The 22,374-nt window shown below is 34.1% G+C and overlaps 1 protein-coding gene across 2 annotated transcripts in view; it reads left to right on the forward strand.

Annotated features, from left to right (window-relative positions):
- Positions 1-22,374, forward strand: part of LOC148940116 (uncharacterized) — a 307,698-nt gene that overhangs the window by 106,021 nt on the left and 179,303 nt on the right. For both annotated transcript variants that reach the window (XM_089106482.1, XM_089106483.1), the window contains exons 4-5: positions 1,760-1,930; positions 18,118-18,279. In XM_089106482.1, coding sequence (XP_088962608.1) covers positions 1,760-1,930; positions 18,118-18,279 — 333 coding nt within the window. The remainder of the gene's footprint in view (positions 1-1,759; positions 1,931-18,117; positions 18,280-22,374) is intronic.

Raw genomic sequence — 22,374 nt, forward strand, 5'->3', positions numbered from 1 at the left:
TCCCGTCGCTAGGTTCCAGATTTAACTCTTTTGGGTATATATTATTCGAAATCTTTAAAAACTCTCCACAATTTATCACCAGAAGGTCATCTAAATATCTTTTATTATTTGAAAGCGAATATTTTATATTACTTGGTTTCTTTTTATCAATCTTAAACTCATATTATAAATGGCTTAAAAAATAAGTCCACTATAAATTGTCTAGCATTACCCCCCATAGAGATTTCAATAATTTGCTTATACAGATTACCTTTAAATTTTATAAAAGTATTAAATAGAATAAATTCTAGTAAATTCTAAATCATATCCAAGCTGTAGTTTGAACTAGTAGTACTATTAAAGAAATTAATCCATCTAGCCTTCTTATTATAAGTGTCAATTTTTAGAAAAACCAAATGAGACAAAAGGAAAGCTTTCTTAATAATCTTTTTTAAATTTCCAAACACTAAATTAATTGGTAGATTTGTATATAATGTAGAAAAATCAAATGAGTCCACTCTTTTGGCTGAAACTATACCCATATAATCTATTACTTGCAATGAATTATTGACACTCCAATATGGATTATAACTAAAACAAATTATAATTCTCGAGCAATATGCCTTAAATTTTTTTTCCCCTAAAATACACGACAGGTCAGTCGCCGCAATTCTGACTGGGCATCTGGCTGCACCAGCAATAAAGTGTGGTTTAGGCGGATTCTTATGAAATTTTGCCGCTCAATATAAAAAAGAAAAATTTTTATCATTATCATTAACTTTAATATTAATTTTTTTTAAGTATATCTTCTATTTTTTCCATTAAATTCAGTTTAGGGAAAGGGGTGGTTTAGTCTGGAAAATAGACAAAACCAATTGTATAATAAAAACCGAATAAGAAACTATGGGAGCAATTATAAGAAAAGTGACTCTCAAGGGAGGCAAAAATCAAGTGATCCCACTTTTGTGAACCTCACTTGAATTGACTTGTGATCACTCAAAAGCTTTAGAAAAATGTTCGCTTTGCACTGATGCAACGCAGCGTATATTTTATCTTCTGGGGACATTTTATAAAATAAAACCGAATAAATTTCACAAAATTTTAAACCTAGCCGCTTAGACTATTTTGACAGAGCACACCTTAAACTTAGAACTTCTAATTCCAGTATTTCGAAAACTTCATGTCTGTGATTTATGAAATGTTCGTGCGTTAACTTGGTCTTGAAGTCACTCCTTCAAGACTAAGACCACGTCCAGAGCCAAAAAAATTGTTTAATGTATCTCCGATTCCTAATTTGTGCCTCAGGAATTTTCCTCCCTATGAAAGGAAAACTCTGTTGAAACCATAAAAAGAAAAATAAACAAGGGCATTTTTCAATCAATAAATACATTACGAATGACCCATATTTTTCGTCAAAGATCTACGCTAATTCGGGCTCAGTGCAGAAAGAATCAGGTTTGTTTATTTATTATGCCGTTTTTAATATCCACAGTTTTTCTGTCTATTCTCTCCTAATTTCTGTTTTTTTTTGTCATTTGTATATTTAACTTTCATTAAGATTTGAGTTGTTATGGAAATAGAATATCTCTTATTATGATTTTAAGAAAAAGTGGGAAATCTTGGTAAATCATGAGAACGAAGTCAGCACTTCGCAAAGTCAGTCTATAATTCCAAAATTATGGCTTTTGAAGTCCCCTATTCAGAACGAAAACTTATATGATTATTTCACTTCATACAAGTTTGACGAAACAAAACACTAACAACATGTCTAATTTTGCAGGGAAGTAAAAAAAATCCTGCAAACAAAAAGAGTGCCATACCAGTGCGTAGGACGAAGTCTGCGCCCAATTCTGCTCACATCAGCGTCCAAATGGGAACAGGACATAAACATCAAGAAAGAAATCGTAAGGATGCCAAGACAGAAGTACCAGTCGACGATGCCGCTAAGGCTGTAATTATTTTTAATATTTGCCACTTCATTCACAGTTTTTTTCGCGGTGTGTAAAAAAGATTGCTTAAAAAATTCCCTATGGTCAGACTCAGAAGTAACAAGAACTGAGCTTTGACCGAAAAAGTAATTTTTGAATTATTAGGCTTTCTTTGGAAGGTGGGCTTGTGGATTATATTTTACAAACGAACACTGGCTCTTTCGGAATCAGTTTATTTTTTCTCTTTAGCATATTTGTATCCTACCAAATCCTGAGTGATGCTATCCTATATAGTAATGAACCTCAGCCCTTCAAGAAAAATAAAATGAATATTTTTCTAGCTGATAATTACGACAAAAAGATGAAATATGCTCTGTTCCGTTGATTTATGCATAAAGCGAAAATGGTTGGCCCTCACAATTTCAATAAGCAAAACTTACGTATAGCCCATCTGAAAAAAATAAGAAAGCACAACAAAAAATAAGTTGCAATATAAATATACCTTTAATATATAGTTTATGTAATAGCAGAAGATGTTTAATCACACTTAATAGTCATAAAAACTGATAAAACTCTATGAAACCGTACCTTTTATCAATAGAGCGTTGAAACCCAGGTAAATGATGTTCAGACGTTTCAACTTTAACCTTTTCAACAACTGAACAAGACAAAGTATTGTGCGGCGTGGTAACCCCTCTTAACAAGTGAAGGTTGCGTTTTTCTGTTAGCATTTTAGTAAAAGGTTTGAAAGGGTGCTGACAAGCTGAAAAATGGCATGGATGTTGTGTATATGCGTGATGATTCAGAATAAAATAGTTAGACATACAGGTCTTCTGCAAAACATAAGCAAAGTAGTTTTAAGCTCGGTGATTCTCTTGGACTTGCTGGTGATATTGGCCTTGTGAACATATAATTATCCTTGTGGCCAACCTTAAAGCCCTTTCAGCATAAACTCATCAGTTAGATTGTGCAGGAGTGACACTGAGGTGCTCTACTCCAGAAAAGGACAAATTAGGTAATTGTAAAGCTTTATGCTATTGGAACTTTTTGGAACTTCGTTTTAGGGCTAAGAGATGATGGTTAGCAATTCTCACAATTTCTTGCATGCCCATCAAACTTCAAATGTATATCAGAGCAAACACCAAGGTCGCACATAGAATCACTCCTCAGAAGTGCTACATCCCGGTAGCCTCCTTAGGGCAACCTAGTAAAAATTTAAAAACGTATATTGAAAAAATAGCATGTCAAGAGAAGAATCGCCCTTTGAGCCTGATTCAGGAATGGCAACTATTATTTTGATTAATTTTAATGATAAAAGTTCGTTGCGGAAACAAATTTATGAGAAGTTAAAAAAGGCTTTTTTGGCAAAAATGGTGTCTGATCCGAATGAAAACTTCACCATTGGAATCATCGTAGCTGAAAACCCCATTTTTGGAGTTTCTGTCCCCCGATCTTGACCAACAAGGAAAATCATCATGGTTAGTTTTTAAGGGCACATTTGAAAGAAAACCGCTATATCTAGTGCCTTTTGTAAGCATTAAAAACATGATATCATAATAAAATGTAATTTTTAACAAAAACTGTACCTTCACATGCGAAATAATGTAACAACGTATCTTTTGACATGGGCGTGATATCATAATTGATTGTTTCTTTTGTCTGATTCTCTGAAATGCCGTCGTGTTCAATTTTTAAATGTATTCTGAAGAGTGGCTTGGGTATACTTAAAAGTATAGCTTGGGTAAAAGTAATAACAACGTGGTTCGTTCTTTACTAGTTCCTGCTAAATAATTTAAAACGTCTTTTTAAAAAAAGCTGTCAAATGAGGAAGCGTTTCCATTTGAAGCTGATTCAAGAATCGTATCTAGTATTTCTTAGTAAATGACGATGAGGCGTCCGTGTATTTTTTTCCTTCTGATACTACTATTAACAATTTACCACAGCACCAACCCACCTGAGGCTAACACAGCTACACACGCTCCTCCTCCATTGCAATCTATTCACAGTCTTCCTCTTCACACCCTCCCAGGAAGTTCCCATTTCCCTTATATCTGTCCTTACGATATCCTCCCACCCAAGACCCTACCCATGATTGTTTTTCGGGGGGGGGGGGTACACAAAAAACCTCAAAAACGCATGAAAAATTTTATATCCGTTTTTGTTCTGTTTTTACGAGTCAGAAAAACATTTCGGGGGGAACGGGGGTTCAAACCCCCCTACCCTCCCCCCCCCCTGGGTACGGCCTTGCTCCCACCCATACCAAAGACGACCTGCTTTTGGTTTAGCCCTAGAGTGTTGGTCAAAAAGGACAATCTTTGGCAATCTGTCATCTTTTATTCGCAGAACTTGCCCTAGGCATCTCAACCTTTCACTCATTATAGCCCTAGAAAGCGGGATTGAACCAAACTTTTTGTTCAGCCACTGTTCGAAATACGGGCAGTCAGTCGGGTATCCAGAACAATCCGTAGGCAATTTCTCTGGAAAACGTCTAGAAAATTGTCCTTGTTTTTTGGAGCACCCATGCTCCAGAACCATATTTGACCACTGTCATCACTGTAGCTTCCAATATTCTAATCTTGGTTCGAAGACTTATCTTCCTATTCTTCGAAACTTTTTTTCAACTTTGAAAAAGAACCTTGGACCATGGCTATTCGACTTTTAAAATCTTCACCGTGCCTGTCGTCTTTGCTAATAATGCTACCATAGTAAGTGAAGCTGTCAATTGAATGATCGTTTTGTTACCCAACGTCACCTTCTCATTTTCACTTATTCCCAAGTTTAGCGACTTAGTCTTCTTAACATTAAATTTTAAACCTATTTTAGCACCGCAGCAGTGTTATTCTCGTACATAGCACTAATCACTTTAATGTATTTGTTTGGTATTCCATGCAACGATAAGGCCTTCGCTATCTACAACTGAGGACTAAAGGCGTTTGATGACTCAGGCATATCTCAGTTATTAACCCAAGAGTGAAAATTTGGTCGATATATACTCTGCCCTTCCTAAAACCGCACTGTTCATCTCTTAAAATTTTGTCTACAGCATCTTTAAGTCTAGAAAGTATCATCATACTAAGTAATATGCTACCTACTGAAACCATGCTAATGCCTCGATAATTACTACACTCACTCTTATCACATTTTTATATAGTGGTTTAATTAGGGTTTTCCTAAAATCGCTAGGTGCTTCCCCATTTTCAAAAATCATATTCATAATCTTCAGTAACTTATTTGTAATCATATAGCCTACATAACCACCACATTTAAGAAACTCATTTACCCCTCTATCAGCACCTTGGGCCTTATTATTTTTAATCCTTTTAGCAAGGCCTTATCCAGACAAACATTTTTTTTTTTTGGGGGGGGGTGTTCAACCCCCCCCCAAAAAAAAAAAATGTTTGTCTGACTTGTAAAATTGCAACTAAAATGAATATAAACAAATTTTTATGCGTATTTTTATTTTTTTTGTTAAAAAAAAAAATCCTTATGTAAAACACCCCCAGAAAAAAATCCTGGATATGGCCCTGCCTTTTAGTACTGTTACTGTCTCTTCATCCCAAAATAAATCTTCCTTCACATCCGAAGTGTCAAACTTTTTCATTTTCCTCTGTATCTTTTCCTGCAACTATCTGTGTTTTACACATTCTCATAATGTTCTGTCCATCTCTCTTTAACTCTTTCGTTATCACTTATTATGGTCCGTTCCTATCTTTAACTGGGACAACTCCAGATTGACTACTACCTTTCAATTTATTAATTTGCTAGTGCAGTATTTTATATTATGCCTTGTAGTTGCACCTACCAGATCGCTGGCAATTTTATCCATGGCCTCCATTTCTAACCTCCTTAGTTTATATTTTAATGCTTTCTCTACTTTCTTTATATTCCTCTCATTTTAATGTTATCTATCACTCAGATAATTCTTGCACAATTCCCTTCTTCTCTCTATTAAACATAAAGCATTCTCACTAATATTCTTTGCTACGTCCTAACTTTCTTCCCCAAGCCACAATCAGCAACTTCTCAAATGATTTTCCTAAAATTGTTCCATGTATCTTTTACATTGTCAAATTGCAATCTCTCCAGTATAATATCCAACTTTTCCTGGAAAGCTTCTCTCAAATTCTCTTCCTGGAGTCTAGCAACGTCACTGCTTCCCTAAAGGTAGTTGTCCTTTCGAAATTTCAGCTTTAAATTAAACCTAGACACTACTAGATGGTGATCTTCATATTTAACATCAATAAAAGCACTCCTATATCCTCTAGTATCTACTATTGATCCTGCCAGTCTTCGGTTTACAATAACATAATCAATAAGGTCAGCTGTCTTATCATAATATGAATACCATGTTAACTTATCATTTGATGTCCTAATACAGTACTGGTTGTATTTAGACTGTAATACGTACAAAATTGAAGTAGTCGGTAGCCATTACTGTTTTCTTTTTCTACACCAAATTTGCCTAGGCGACGATAGAATTTATTCCCATTTCTACCGACCTGAGCGTTACATTTTCCAAATAAAAACATAAACTTCTTTAACATAAACTTCATCAATCAGATATTTTAATATATCCCACACGGTCTAGTGGTTGGGATAGCTGGCTCTTACCCACTTTGCTCGAGTTCGATTCGCGGTACGAGAAATCTTTACTTATGATGACTTCTTAAGAATTGTTATTAAGATAATCATCTCTATAATTATTCATTTTATTACTTTGGTTACTAGGGACTACAGTTTGTTCCTTACTGTAATTTTCTTATAAATAATATAAAAACCTGATTACAAACAGAAAAAGCCTACGGCTTTTTCTTCTTTGAAATAGCAAGAGACCTCAAACAATCAAGTAGCTAACTAAGTCCAATATTTTCAATGGTTTGTTATTCATTGGAATAACAAACCATTGAAAACATTGGACTTACTTAGCTACTTGATTGTTTGAGGTTGTCTCTTGCTATTTCAAAGAAGAAAAAGCCGTAGGCTTTTTCTGTTTGTAATCAGGTTTTTATATTATTTATAAGAAAATTACAGTAAGGAACAAACTGTAGTCCCTAGTAACCAAAGTAATAAAATGAATAATTATAGAGATGATTATCTTAATAACAATTCTTAAGAAGTCAACATAAGTAAAGATTTCTCATACCGCGAATCGAACTCGAGCAAAGTGGGTAAGAGCCAGCTATCCCAACCACTAGACCGTGTGGGATATATTAAAATATCTGATTGATGAAGTTTATGTTAAAGAATCCGGGTTGCAGCTGTAGCTTGTAACCTAGTAAGAGACGATCACGCCCCATATTAAAAACTGAAATATGTCATACCTGCTAAAACAAGAAACAGATCAAAAAACGAAGTACACTATTAGAACCGCCTTGTCCGAAACCCCCTAAATAGGAAATTTATAGCCCCTTGGTTTGAACAACAAAGGAAATATACTGTCTTCAAAATCAAGAAAATTGGCTGCAACCACGATATTCTGCATATACGGCCTCTTTTTTTTCTTCTTCTTCTTTTTCTCATATAGCAGGGCACTGGAACATTGTAGAGAGCTGTTAAATGACTTATTTTAATGAAAATTGATGGGATTAATATAACCTTTTGTAATTAAAAAAGTTATTTTTAATATATAATATTTTTTACGAAAAAACTGCATTTTCATAGTTGATTGATGAATGACGTCATATTCGTAGGTATTTAATCATCATAATAAAGAGCTGTATAATGGCTCATTTTAAAGAAAATTGCTGTATATAGAAACCTTTTGTAATTAACAAAAATAACTTTTAATACAAAATATATTTTTTTTAATCAAATAGTTTGTGGTAACAAACTGTATAGTAAGAGCGACTTGTCTCAATAGTAACCGAAACTCTAAAAAACGGAATTTTAATATCAATACATACATCAAAAGAATTGGATTTTTATGCTGATTTTAATTACGTAAAGGATCAATATAGCTCACTAAAAATGTGGATTATGTAAATTTCATCTGTATCACCGTTATAGAGATAGCTGAAGTTCTTATATAAAGGATCGGTAAAGTACATAAAGGATCGATACAATTCATTATAAATGGGGACTATGTAAGTTTCATCGGATACAGCTGTAACTTAGTAGAAAAATATCCAGGGCACACAGTAACTAAATGTTATCCGGGTTGCAGCAGTAGGTAGCAGCCTGGTAAGAGACAATTACGACCAATGGTAAAAAATAAAATACCAATATTAAAAAATATTCATTTTATCAAACAGTTCGTGGTAACCAACTTTATAGTAATAGCGACTCGTTTCAATAGTAACAGAAACTCTGCAAAACGGCATTTTGATACCAATAGATACATAAAAAGAATTAAATTTTCATCCTGATTTAAAATATATTAAGTTTCATCAAGTTTAGTTTTACCCATCAAAAGTCACGAGTCTGAGAAAATTTGCCTTATTTTCGAAAAAAGGGGAAAACACCCCCTAAAAGACATAGAGTCTTAGTGAAAATCACACCATCAGATTCAGCGTTTCAGAGAATTTTACTGTGGAGGTTTCAAGCTCCTATCTGCAAAAATGTGGAATTCGGTATTTTTTGCCAGAAGAAAGATCACGGATGCGTGTTTATTCGTTTTTTCCCCAGGGGTGAATCTTGGTCCTAGAAGTTCGCGAAAGTTCTCATTCAAACGGAAATTAAAAGTTCTAGTGCTTTTTTTTTATTAAAAAACAAAACAAAAATTAAAAATAGAATCACTTTATACAAGAAAACTGCATTTAGATGTCTTTTCATCTACTAATAACCATATATGACCTAATGAGTAACGTGACCTAAAAAAAAAAAAAAAATTATTTTAGTTTTATGTTCAGAATCGCTAAAGTTATAAAGTGGAAAAATATTTATGGTATCTGAGCAATAATTTTAATCTTTTAATTTTAAACTAGAAAAGTACCTGAAAACTTTTAAATTAGTTTAATTTTTTGTTAGGTTTTTGGTACTTGGTACGGGACTTAAACACAAACTGTTTGATTATATTTTAAAACGTTATGGAATTTGAAACATTCACTATGATAGTGTATGATGAAGTCGGAACTAGTATTCAGAAGGAGGCCACTTCTTTCATGAAATTATTTGCCAATTTAAATCAAATTGAAAGTCCTGTGATTATTATTAAATGCAATGGAGGCCAATGTGAAGCCAAGAAGATTCTTTTGTCGGCTATAAGTAATGTGTTTCATGTCATGCTCGAGTCCGACATGCTTGAGAAGCATATTCATTCTGTTCAAGCAGATGATGTCGATTTTACAACAATGAACATGATTATGGGATTTTATAAAGAAGGAACTGTTCCTTACTACAGAACGTTGGATAGGAAACATTTTACGTACATTGTTGAAAAGTATAACTTTCTGGGGATCAAAGAGGAAATAGCAGAACACGTCTTACAGGATTTTTATAAAAATCCTAACATGTTAGACCTTGAAAGTATTTTTTCCACTTTTGAAAGTCAACGTCATAAGAAAAGAGCTATAGCTTGTATTGCTGATGGAATCCGTCAAGGATTTTACAGCCCATCTTTTGTATCTGATTTTAGTATTCCTGACTTCATTGCCCTCTCCACGCTATGCAGCTCTGCTTTAAATGGTTTAAGACGTACTCTATATCCTGGAGAATTTGGACAATTCATAAAAATGCTTTGCAACTGGTTGCAAATAGATCCAAAGGAAAGATCAATCGAAGTCCTAAAAATCTTAGGAATGATGAACAAATATGCAATGTTAGAATTATTAAAAAATTCAACATTTGATTTTTTTTACGAACTGAAACATATGTTACTATAGAGGGTCCAGCATCCTCTTGTTTTTGTGCATTTTTTTTTCATTCAATGCCCTGTATATCTGCTTTCTTACATACATTAAAGTGGCTCTTTTTGTCAACCTAAATTACCATAAATAGTATCCTATTTTCACATGAGCTATTGGGTCCTGGTAATCTTGATGTGGACTGCTGTTAGCATGTCACCAACATAAGCTAGAGCCCACTGTACATCATAAGATATATGAAGTATAAAAACTGATCTCTACAACCTTATTGATACTTCATTAAAGGAATTAGATATCAAATATTATATAAAAATGGATTACAAATGTACATACCAATTGGAAGTAAACATGATATTGTGATTAATAGAAGCATTGGGTGTACTATAAAGTAAGAGTTCTATTTTTTAAGTGTTTGTTTTTAGTTTTACACAAACCATATCCTATGGCTATATAGGGACTGTCAAGGGAAAAGGGTAAACTTGTGAGTAAAATCTTAGAAAAGAGCATGAAAAAGGGATCAATTAGTGTATTCACCTTGTCTTTATGTCATTAATCATTAATGAATATTAAGATAAAGAAAAAAAAACTTCTCATCTGAAAAGAGCTGACCCCTACTCACCCCCACTCTTTACGTTAAGTTTTATAGTGCTTTTTGAATACGGCTCTTATTCCAATTTAATTGCCATTCAAAAGCCAAGTTTTATAGTACTTTAAAAAACTTCTTATTCCAATATATCAAAATTTTTCAAGCCGAAGAAAAAGCCTTTGGCCTTTTTTTTCAAGTAGAATCTATCAAAGGACAAATCCCGCAAAATCAGGAACAAAAGCCACTCAAATATGTCATCATATCCCAGAGAAGCATACTCTCAAAGGATAAAAGTATAAAGACCATCTTGAGCCATTGCTGGTGGATATGGCATCGAATCGACGTTTCAGTTGCTGGGTCACTTTTACAGGGACAAGTAGCAAGCTTGTCACCCAACATTGCTGTGGTGGGGAACTGGACCCTGGCCCCATGTTGCCAAGCAGAGCAGTTTTCAAAGGATGTATGTCTTACATTATTTTTATAATATCATGTTATGTGATATTATATTTCTATGTTATGTGGTATTATATTCATGTTATGTGATATAATTCCGTTGTCAAAAGAAATGTGTGTTACCATCTTATAAATGAAGATGCAGGTTTTGGTCAAAAATTGCATTGTATTACAAAGTTATCTCTTATTAATTAACAAAAAGACAAAAAATGTGACGAACTTAAGCTGGTTGTTCTCTAATATAGATTTTCTTTGTTTGACGTGAAATTACAAACAGGAAAAAGCCTATGGCTTTTTTTAATTGGAACAGTAAGAGATGACCTGGCTACAACCTACGATTATGACGTCATTGATCAATCTTTAATATGAAATATGCAGTTTTTCATAAAAAAATTGATTCTATTTTAAAAATAATTCGTTTTAATTACAAGAGGTTTTTAACCCCATTAATTTCCTTTAAAATGATTCATTGAACAACTCTCTACGATATTCCATTGCCAAATTATCTGCGAAAAAAAAAAAGAAAAAAAAATGCCGTTTAGGCAGAATGCTGTAGCAGCTGCCACTTTTCTTGACTTTCAAGCCAATATATTTCCCTTGCTGTTCAAGCCAAGGGACAGAAAGTTTCCTATGTAAGGGTTTCGGACAAGGCGGTTCTAATGGAACTCTAAGGGAACTGAGTTAATAAAAACTCAGAAGCTGCTGAGCTCTCGGGTGGTGAAGCGACTATTAACCCTCCTCTGCATAGCTGTACTAAAGGTCACAGTAAAAACTCTATTTCCCTGGCCTCTAAGGTTTCTCTATATTTCCTTAAGGAAATACCGTCTTATTAGTCCCCTGTGGGGGGTGATCAAGCCTCTATTGGTCCCCTGTGGGGGGTGATCAAGCCTCCACGAGGACAAGACCTTGGGTAGCGTGGTAGGCAGAGTTCGTATCTACTCAAGATGTTGCTAAAACTACTTTAATAAACAAATAAACAAAATACAATACTAGGGTACACTCGTGAACAGTCTTCTTGAAGCCGTAGAGAATCCGAGCTATATTCAACTTGCACCGGCTGGCACAGTTGATTTGGAGGTGGCTGCTGCACTCTCCAAGCTCGCCGTCTACAGTTGGCTAGTGGAGGTTACTGGAACTCTCCGACGGCAGTTGATGTGGAGGTTATGGTCAAACTCTCCCAGCTCACCGTATATTATAGGAAGGTGGAGGTTGCTCGAACTCTCCCAGCGGTGTTCCTCTAACCACTTGTCACTGTTGGTTCTCAAAGCTGAACTGTTCACAAATTGTCTTTCCCCCCCCTTCTTAGCTTCCAAGGCCCAAGCATAGAATTCTGGTTCCATGACCCCCAAAGTAGCTTCTCATTGGCTGGTAGGTTTTGGTCACGGTGATCCCCTACCTTGAATAGAAAAGAAGGCAGAAACACGTACTAAAACAACACATACCACAATATACCCTTGAAGTGGAACAAGCACTAAATACCAAAGATATACCCTTAACGTAATAAAACACTAAATACGAGAAATACACTTATATCTAACTTGCGTAAGCTTTATTTCTTTATTCGTGTAATTTCTTTGATTGCGTAAGCATTTTTATTTCTTTTTTCATACCTGTTTTAAATTAATTTTTATCCCTTCCCTAAACTACTTTTTGTTATTATTCACTGTCTCCTTGTTCGACTATTTTAAAACCACTCGTTTTCATTTCTCTATAATCGATCCATAATTTCCTTAATTTGAGGAGAATCACCTTGGAAATTCCGATAAGGATTAGAAAAACAAATACAGAGTGCCGCCAGTCTTGATCCCAATCCTCATGGACTGTGCTGATTTAATTTTTCTGTGTAAATTTGTTTTGCTCAAAATAGATTTTAGGCTATTTAATGCCTCCCAGATTACGTCTCTCCCTCGAGATAGCTGTGAATTTTTTTGAAGTCTAATGATTCGAAATCAAAATTAAGTTTTGTAGCATTGAAAAGAATTTTATTATGAGCGAATTTTGTCAAGTTGACCTTAGTTTTACCTTCATACAATTCCGGAACGGAGAATTTTTCATGGGCAAGGGAACATTCGTCTTTTAGTTGAACAAGGACGGATCCTACAATTTCTAATCGTTGTTGCTCCCTTAATCTTTGGTATATGACAAGAATGTTTAATTTAGTTGAAATTGGTGCAACAATTAAGAAGTGAGTTTTTCCAACAGGAATGATTAGATGACTATGAACCTTTTGTATATTAATATCGCATTCAATTTTAATGATTTCTTGATTATTTGGGAAGCAACCGAATGAACAGTCAAGAAGCGTGCTGTGACGTATAACGAGTCTGTCTTTGCAAATTATCCTTTTTGCATTAAAATTACAACATTTGATGAAATTTTCATTTTGCAAAAAAATACCTTTTTTCTTCTTGATCTATTCCAAAGTATGGGGAACTTGGTATGATGGAATGGAATAAATTTGTGTCATTTGTGGGATAGGAAATGCTTAAAACTTCAAAAAGTTGAAAGTGTGCTGATCTTTTAATAATCACGAACACAAAACTATCATTGATTTAGACTCACTCACAATACTGCATTCAGTGTTTTTATATAATTCTAAAAGACTGCTATTTTTAAAGTTTACTGCTAGTGTAGTGTCATAGGGTAAAATTTCTTCAATCCTTGTAAGAACGTCATTAATATAAACAGGGTCCAGGATTTCAATCGGAAATGACACATTTCTGCTTGAATAACATAATTTATCACTTTATTTACATAAGAACTCAACATTTTAATTTGCTTCTAACATTTCAAAACTTGAAAATTGATTTCATATTTTACGAGGTTTAGAGTCGTAAATGAAAGAAGCACGTCTTGTTGGATTTGTTTTAAGGTATTATATTAAAGAACAAACTCTAGCCCATAGTAAGAATTATATGGTTTGCAGCGGTAGCTAGCACCTAGTAAGAGACGGTCACGCCCCTTACTAAGAAATACAGTAGCCCATAACTCCTAAAAATAGAGTTAAATCGAAACACAAAGTATGCTATTAGAATCACCTTGTCCAGAACCCTTATGTAGGGAACTTACAACTTCTTGGCTTGAATAACGAAGAAAATCCATTGGCTTGAAAAAGATGAAAAGTTGCTTGACCTACGATATTCTGCATCGACGACATCTTTTTTTAAGTTTTTTTCCTCCACAGCTAGCGGGGCTCTAGAACATCATAGAGTTGTTTAATGCCTCATTTTAAAGAACATTGACGTATTAAAAACCTTTTGTAATGGAAAAAAGTTGTTTTTAAAATAGAATAATTTTTTTTACACAAAAATGTATTTTCATGTACAAGATTGATGAATGACGTCACAATCTTAGGTTGTAACCATATATGGCGTAAAAGTAAATGTAATATTATGATGTTAGCTCTTATGACATCAGTATATTTTTTACATATTAAGACCATGTGTATTAATGATCGAAACACCCAGGTCTTTAAATTTTAAGGCTAAACAGTTTTAACATTCAAATGAACACTAAAAACGGGTTCTGGAGTGGGCTGGAAAATTACGATTGTGTCTAATATTATCTTAGAAATAAAATGAAAAGTCTTAGCAAGAAGCATATAGTTTAATAACCTCTCCCCTCTCCCTTCCCGAAATTTTCTTAGAAACTATAACACCATGATAATCAGGCTCATAACTTCGACTTTAATTGAAAATAACACTCTTTGACCAGCCTATGCTAATGATATACTACTCGCACCATTTAATTGGAAAATTTAAAACACTTTGTCGAATATGTGTGTCACTAATGCTCGGTACTGGTAAACAAAGTTTCAAGTCTTCTGCGAACATCTTAGTTGTGGGATGTTGAATTATTGGAAGTGCCATTCATTGAGGAAAAAGCAGGCAAACATTGGGCCCAATAACACCGAGCACAACAACAAAGTATCTAGAACTGGGAAATAAAACTAAGACATTATGTCTCTGGTTGTACCCATGATAATGCTTGACACTTTTTAACAGTTCTGTTTGATACTTTGTTTCCCATCTTTAACATACTTTTATTTTAAATTATACAGCATATGTGAAAACATTTTGGAAGACTTGCTATCTGGCATGAAAGCAAAATTGCTGCATAAAGAGGAGCTTCCTACAGAATAGAGAATTTTCTTGTAACATATAGTGTACTAAACTTTATTCCCGTCCAGTTCGGGTGGTTCAGCAGGAGTTGTTGAAACCCAGGCGGGGGATCATAATTAAAATTTAGTCAGCTTCTTAGCAAACACTAACTGTATCACCTACAGGATGGCTCAATTAAGACTGAAGGGTCAAACATGTTCACAACTGTTTTTGTTTTCAATTATTTTCATTTTTCTTCTTTCAATTTATTTAGTGTTATTGAGAGACGTGCGATGGCTGCATATGACATGCAACAATGCGTCGAAAATATCGAATTTTTTCTGGGAGTCTATTATCTCAACTCAACGAGAATATGTCATTTTAATGAAGAAAAGAGTCATTTTAATGACGGAGTAATGGAAAATGCTCTTGAAAGAGCCAATATTTGTGATTTGTCAGCAAGCAAATGAAACAATTTGAGAGATATCAAATTTCAGACCTGTAAATAATCCGTGTGAATCAATTATTTTAAGAAATTAAAAATTGTTTCAAATAAAAACAAAAAAGATACAGTCATTTTCTACCCTTCAATCTTAATTGGATCACCCTATACATATATCATTCTTCATTTACTCGTAATTATTAGCTTTAGAGCCCAGATACCGATGCATTACCCATTGTGACAGCCTCCAAACCTCTGTTTAAGACTTAAAAGGCTCGTTTATACAATTTAAGTCTTTTCTTCGATGTTCATTGATATTAAAAACAACAAAACATGCTATATCGGACCCTCTGAAGAGCTTGGGCTTCAGAGCTAAACTCTCCTTCCAACCTTTCGTTAGTGCCTGTGGGTATTGCTTCAGTAAATCTTCATCCATATTTTCAAAATACTATTTGTACTTGTTCAAATGTTTTTAGCTTGCAAAGCTAATTGCAAATGCTCAGAATATACCTCTCTTATGTGAATTGTTGTCAGATTTAAAACACCATTTTATGGTAATTTTAAGTTGTTTCAGCAGGAGTTTATGAACTGGATTAAGCTCAGTAAAGAACGATGGGTCTCATGTATTATTACTACGAAAAAAAAATCAGTTTTATTCAAACGCAAGTAAAGAGTGATGTAAAAAAAAATATCAAACAATCAAAATGACTCTTAGCGGGAGGGGCGTTGTTGCCACCCTTAACATTCCGCTCTTAATGTGGCCACTTTATTGAAAACAACACATTTCTGTGTTTTTCTTGAAAACATGAAAATTGTATCACTTTTCTAATTAGGTAAACATTTGTAGTTTCCTAATAGACATCTGTTGTATTATAGTAAGTTTTCAGTAAAACCCAACCAATCACTTGAACTTCGTGAGCTTAAGACAGTACGGGTCAAAAACTAGGCTACTAGTGCATAATCAGACGGACTAGAGGGAGCTCTTGAACAAGCTTGTATTAACCTATATAAAATTTTCAACGTACACAATTATAATGATAAAAATACATGTCAATATTCTTATTTACTGTGTTTTTGACGATAACCATCGGTGGATTCAAAAATTTAAGTGTGTACATGTGGGTATGTGTTTGTGTGTGTGTGTGTGGGGGGGGGGTGTCTAGTGTGGCTGAATAAAAAAAACTAAAGAGTATAACCTGAATATATATTGGGTACTTTTTCTCAAAGCTGGTATTCAATGATTTTTTAGGCTGTTTATTGTAAATCTGATGCAAACATTGCTATACAGAGGTCCAAAATCTGGGTTTCCTCAAAATTTAAACACATATAACATATATTTCAGGAATAAGAGTTGATTTTGATCAAATTTGGTGGTTAAATATCTCTAAGGTTGTTGGTTAAAATTAAAATGGCTAGTATGGTTATATAAAATTATAAAATCAAAATTTTTGGCTGAGACTGTGGCGTAAGCGTCCCGAAACAAGTAGTGCACATGAATTCCAATTTCTATCACAGTTTCTAAAGAAGAAATTTTTAGCTTTTAGAAAAATTACGATAAATAAGTGAGGTATATCCACCCCCCCCCCTCTAAAAAAAGATAGTATTATTTGTGCTTCAGCGAAACGAAGAGTATTTGAAAAGTGATCTATATTTTAACTTAAGAAAATTTAAATACTGCTCAAATATCCCAGGCTATCTATTTAGTTTTCAGTAAAGCACCTGGGGTTCAAACACAACACTTATTTAAGATAATTTCTCTCGGTTCGAATTTTGAGCTCATTGTTCATTCTAATTTCTATTCTATTTATGCATCAGCTTTTCATTGGTTGTTATTTCTGTTTGTTTTCAAGTTCTGAATTCACTCTTTTCGTTTTCATTGAAACGCCTTTTTTTTTAATCTGTCTCTTAATAATACCGTTAGGTATGTTCGATCTGAAGAACTAGGTATTAAAATAGAAGTAGAATCACAATGCAATTAGTCAGGTAATTTCCTTCGTACTGAATTTTTAATTGCATTTTTTCTTCCTTTACCTAAACACAAAAAGCCTATAATAAAAATAATTGCTAAAGATGAATAGATAACCCTATTAAGCATTTATCTTTAATGGACTACGTGGATTTTGAGAAGGGAATAGACCTGCACCATGTGGCATTACTTCCTCTGTAACTGGGAAGCTCGGTATGTAGTTTTTTGATACTTTTAAACAGATTGACAATCTCAGAATGTCCAATCAATAGTAACTTTAAAAAGGGTACTATAACTTATAATTTGCGTTTGAATGAGCCCTTTCTTGATCTTCTAGGATCAGAATCGTACCAGTTTGATACGATTAGCCCTGAAAAAATAAATAAATAAAAACGCATCCCTGATCTTTTTCTTCTGGCAAAAAATATAATATTCCAAACTTTTGTAGATAGGAGCTTGAAACCTCTACAATCTACGGTTTCCTGGTTCCTGAATCTTATGGCATGATGTTCATTACGATCACTGAAATTTTGGGGGGATTCCCCACTTCTTAGAAAATCAGGCACAAACTGTTTGATGGCTTTCTTAGAACAGACGTGATTAGTAATTGCTATGAATGCCCAATATGATACGCCAATGTTCTCTTTTATTAGGCATGATACAAGAAAAACCCAAATTAGTTTTGGGGAAAAAGAATAATTTATATTCGTAGAAAATATATTTATTTATTTAGCGAAAACAAACATGTCTTGTGCGTGAAATTTAAATAAATTATTTTGGCTCTCATCTCTTTCTTGTCCCAAATTTATTTATTTTATAAATTGAACCTGTCAATGATTAAGAAACTTTTTTAATTTCTAGGTTGTGTCCAAACTAAAAGCCCCATCTCGTATGGAAAGAAAGTTTTCGCAGCGACTTAAATGTGATCTGCCACCTTTAATTGAATGTGAAGGAGAAACAATATTAGATGGCAATAAAAGTCCCGATTCAGAAGCTTCAGAAGACAGTGGGTTTTGTGGAGAGGTAAGTCAATACTCTTGTAGGGCTCCCAGATGAGATTTGGTTGATGTTTTTCAACATATTTTTAACTACTGAGACATTTTTATATATCAAAAATTTGGTCTGGTTTACTGTATAAACAGTATAGATTATGAAACCATAATAGGGAGGAGGGATTAATAAAAATTCCGAAAACAATTTCAAAAAATCTAAAATCTTATACCGGTAATTTTAAGTTTCTTTGTCCAGCAACAAGAAGTTTTGCGTTTTCTCTGAAAAACTTTCAAACCAAAATGTTTGGGCCCGAGATAAGTGCCAATTTCTTCCATTTTGTGCAGTAAAATTAAAATTTTGGCCTGGCATAGGCTAAAATACTATCGATGAAAAATCATGACATAGCCAGTCAACTTAAGAATGTAAAAACGCTATATAGACATTGCCTGCGAGTTTCAGATCGTGTCCGACGGAAATTCAGATTCATACCATTTTGTACCACAAAACAAAAATGTTGGCCAAAATGATGTCAACTAAAATCACAAAAATAGGCAATCGGTTGCAACTGTCAGAAAGCCATAAAGATAGCTTCCAACTTTCAGAGGCCATACTGCTATGCAACGGCATTCTCGTCTCTAAACACATATTAAATAAAAAAATACAAGTTTTTTTTAACTGAAAGTAAGGAACGACGTTAAAACTTAAAACGAACAGAAATTATTCCGTTTATGAAGGAGGCTGTCCCCTCCTCAACGCCTCGCTCTTTACGCTAAAGTTTTTCATTATTAAAAAAAAAAAAAGAGTTTTGAGAAAGTCAAACTTTAGCGCAAAGAGCGAGGCGTTGAAGAGGGGACAGCCCATTTATTATACGGAATAATTTCTGTTCGTTTTAAGTTTTAACGTCGTTCCTTACTTTCACTTAAAAAAACTTGTTTTTTTTTATTTAATTTTTGAGCGTTTTTGAATTAATGCAGGTTTTGATTTTGGCTCACCGTATATGAATAAACAAAATTTGAATATTAATTATACTTTTATTTGGTTAAATGGCTTTCTCGAAACTTGTTTAATTTTATTTACGAACGTTTTTATTAGTAATAAATATACGTAACTTACCAATTAACTTGCGTAACGAACTTCTATATTCATATATTTTTAATATAGATATTTAATTTAATATAATATATATATTTTTAATATTTAATCTAGGGGGTTCGCCCCCTAGTCAATACCTTGCTCTTTAAGCTAAAGTTCGAATTTTGTTCCAATTCTTTAAAAATGACCTGTTAATCACAAATGCCGTTAATTAGAATAAATAGCTCTTATGAAATTGCTAAATAATCTTTGGCTTAAAGAGCGAGGTATTGACTAGGGGGTTAACCTAATCATATACGTGATGTTTTTGTCGTTTTAAGTTTTGATGTTGCTCCTTACTTTCAGTTGAAAAACTTGTTTTCTTTATACATTATTTCTGATCTTTTTTTAAATAATGCTGGGAAATCCGGCGCCCCCTTCATAGCAATGTCCCTTCCCCCATGAAGACGTACTTCATGGAAAGATCCTCCCACATAACCCCTCCCCCTCCCCCCCCCCCATTACAAGAAAAAATCCCCCCTGAAAACATCTGTATACTTCCCAATAACCAATACTATAGGTTAACATTGAGTAAAATTCATCATTTTCAGCCCCCTCCCCGGGGAATTCGGGGGATTGAGTCATCCTAAAAGACATAGGTATCATATTTTAGACCATGCTGAACAAAATGGATATCTCAAAATTTTGATCGGGTGACTTTTTGAAAAAATGAGCGTGGGAGGGGGCCTAGTTGCCCTCAATTTTTTTGGTCGCTTAAAAAGAGCACTAGAACTTTTAATTCCCGTTCCAATGAGTCCTCTCACGATATTCTAGGACCACTGGGTCGATACGACCACCCCTGGAAAAAAAAAACACGCATCCGTGATCTTTCTTCTGGCAAAAAATGCAAAATTCCACATTTTTGTAGATAGGAGCTTGAAACCTCTGCAGTAGGGTTCTCTGATACGCTGAATATGATGGTGTGATTTTCATTAAAGTTTAAAACTTTTAGAGGGCCTTTCCCCCTTTTTTCGAAAATCAGCCAAATTTTCTCAGGCGCGTTGCTTTTGATATGTAGGACTAAACTTGATGAAACGTATATATTTGAAATCAGCATTAAAATCTGTTTCTTTTGATGTATCTATTGGTATCAAAATTCCGTTTTCTACAATTTCGGTTACCATTGAGCCGGGTCGCTCCTTGCTTACAGTTCTTTACCACGAACTGTTTGATACACTCTTTGCAAAATGACGGTTATTATTCAAAATGTTTTTGCAGTATAACTAATGGTTTTAAAGTAGCCTATTGCATAGTTGGAGACCAAGTACTGAAGGAGAAGTGAGAGGAGGGATCAGAAGTGAGATGAGGGAATGTAGAACCAGAAGCTCCAAAGAATGGATTATTTGAACCAAATTTTCCAACATTTTGCACCAAGTCCTTTAGATCAATATGGAGGGGGATTTAGCCTCTAGCTCCTGTCATATTTAGAAGAATATATTAGGATCTTTCTATTTTACAAGAAGAAAGTTAGATACCTAGCACATCTTTATGTATACATCGTAAAATAAAATGGATGTGCTAGACATCTCTCAGCAAAAGAAAGCTGATAACAACCAAGAAATAAGACGGTGATTTAGACAAGGTCCGATCAGATTTGTGTTTGATGTCTACGAAGCTCTTTTTTCCAATATGTCTTTAAATTTCAGCAGTTTTGAAAAAAAAAGACATGCTAAGTCGAATTGAATCAGTGATCGTAGAATATCAGTAGAGAGCTTATTGTAACAAAAATGTAAAGTTCTAATGCTATTTTAAGTAACAAAATAGATCATGTCACAGTAAAGTTCCGGCTTATGTTGTTTTGCTCCGCAAAAAAAAAAAAAAAAAAAAAAAAAGGCTCGAATAGAGACAAATGCTGTCAAATGAAAAATTTGAGATTGCAATTATTCTGAAACACCGAAAATAGTGCCGATACAGGGCCGATGCAGAGGAGTCACTGAATCATTTTATGGATGGGAGAGGGTTACTTGAAGCCTCAAAAAGTGCTTTTATAGGCCCAAATTTTTAGTCTCTTCATGAGAGGCCCATAAGATAAATATCGGTGGATTTGACCCCTTAACCTCAGGAACATATCCAAGGGTAGAAACTATAGGGTCAACCGCCTTCTTCCTCAATAAAATGAGAAAAAATTATCTTATACATCGTTTACACATGGGCTTTTCACATGAGATCCATCTGCCCATTTTACCAGATGCACCTGTGACCTTATTTTATACTTTTATTATTGATAAACTTGTAAAACATAAAACGTATTATTTTCAGTAAAAAGAAAGTCATTTATCATCAAAATTTTGAATTCCCCTTTCAAATGATCCGTCTCCCCCTCCAAAAAAACAATAAAGATATTAGACTGTTTGCCCAATCTCCTAACATCTGAAAGAATTTCTTTAGACTTCAGTGCCGTTTGGTAGATGAGAAAAGTGACAGCTCACCTCTTATTGCGGAAGCGGTGTTTCTAGCGAAAAAAATTAGGTTTTAGATATCAGGACCCTGGGGAAAAATTTAATCTTAAGGGTAAAGAAACTCTAAGGACCCCTCCCCCCATCAACATACACACGCAAAGAGTTTTTATATCCACGGCAGCCTAACCTCTATTTATTTGGAAGGATTTATTAAGACTAAGCGTGCATTACATTAGCTCAGAGGGCTGACAACTGAACTTTCATTGCAGAACCGTGTTTGTAATAGTTCTTAAGCATCGAATTATCGGGAAAAAATTTGAAATTGGGCGTAAAGAAACTTACTGGCTCACTCATAGAAAACTCCAGTTTTATTGTGTACAAAAAACAGATATTAACAAGCTATTATTCTTGAAGCATTGCTATATAAAATCTAAAATTTAGTATATAGATCTGATATTTTGATTATCCTGAAAATGGTAATTGAAACTTTTATCAGATGACCATAAAGGGCAACATTAAAACTTAAAACAGGCAGAAATTGTTCAATCATTGTGGTGTTAAGGGGAGGGAGGTTCGCTCTTCTGCAAAACTCCAG

Source organism: Artemia sp. Qi Xiang Cuo, chromosome 20 (assembly GCF_049724085.1).
Source record: "Artemia sp. Qi Xiang Cuo chromosome 20, ASM4972408v1, whole genome shotgun sequence".
Taxonomy (NCBI): domain Eukaryota; kingdom Metazoa; phylum Arthropoda; class Branchiopoda; order Anostraca; family Artemiidae; genus Artemia; species Artemia sp. Qi Xiang Cuo.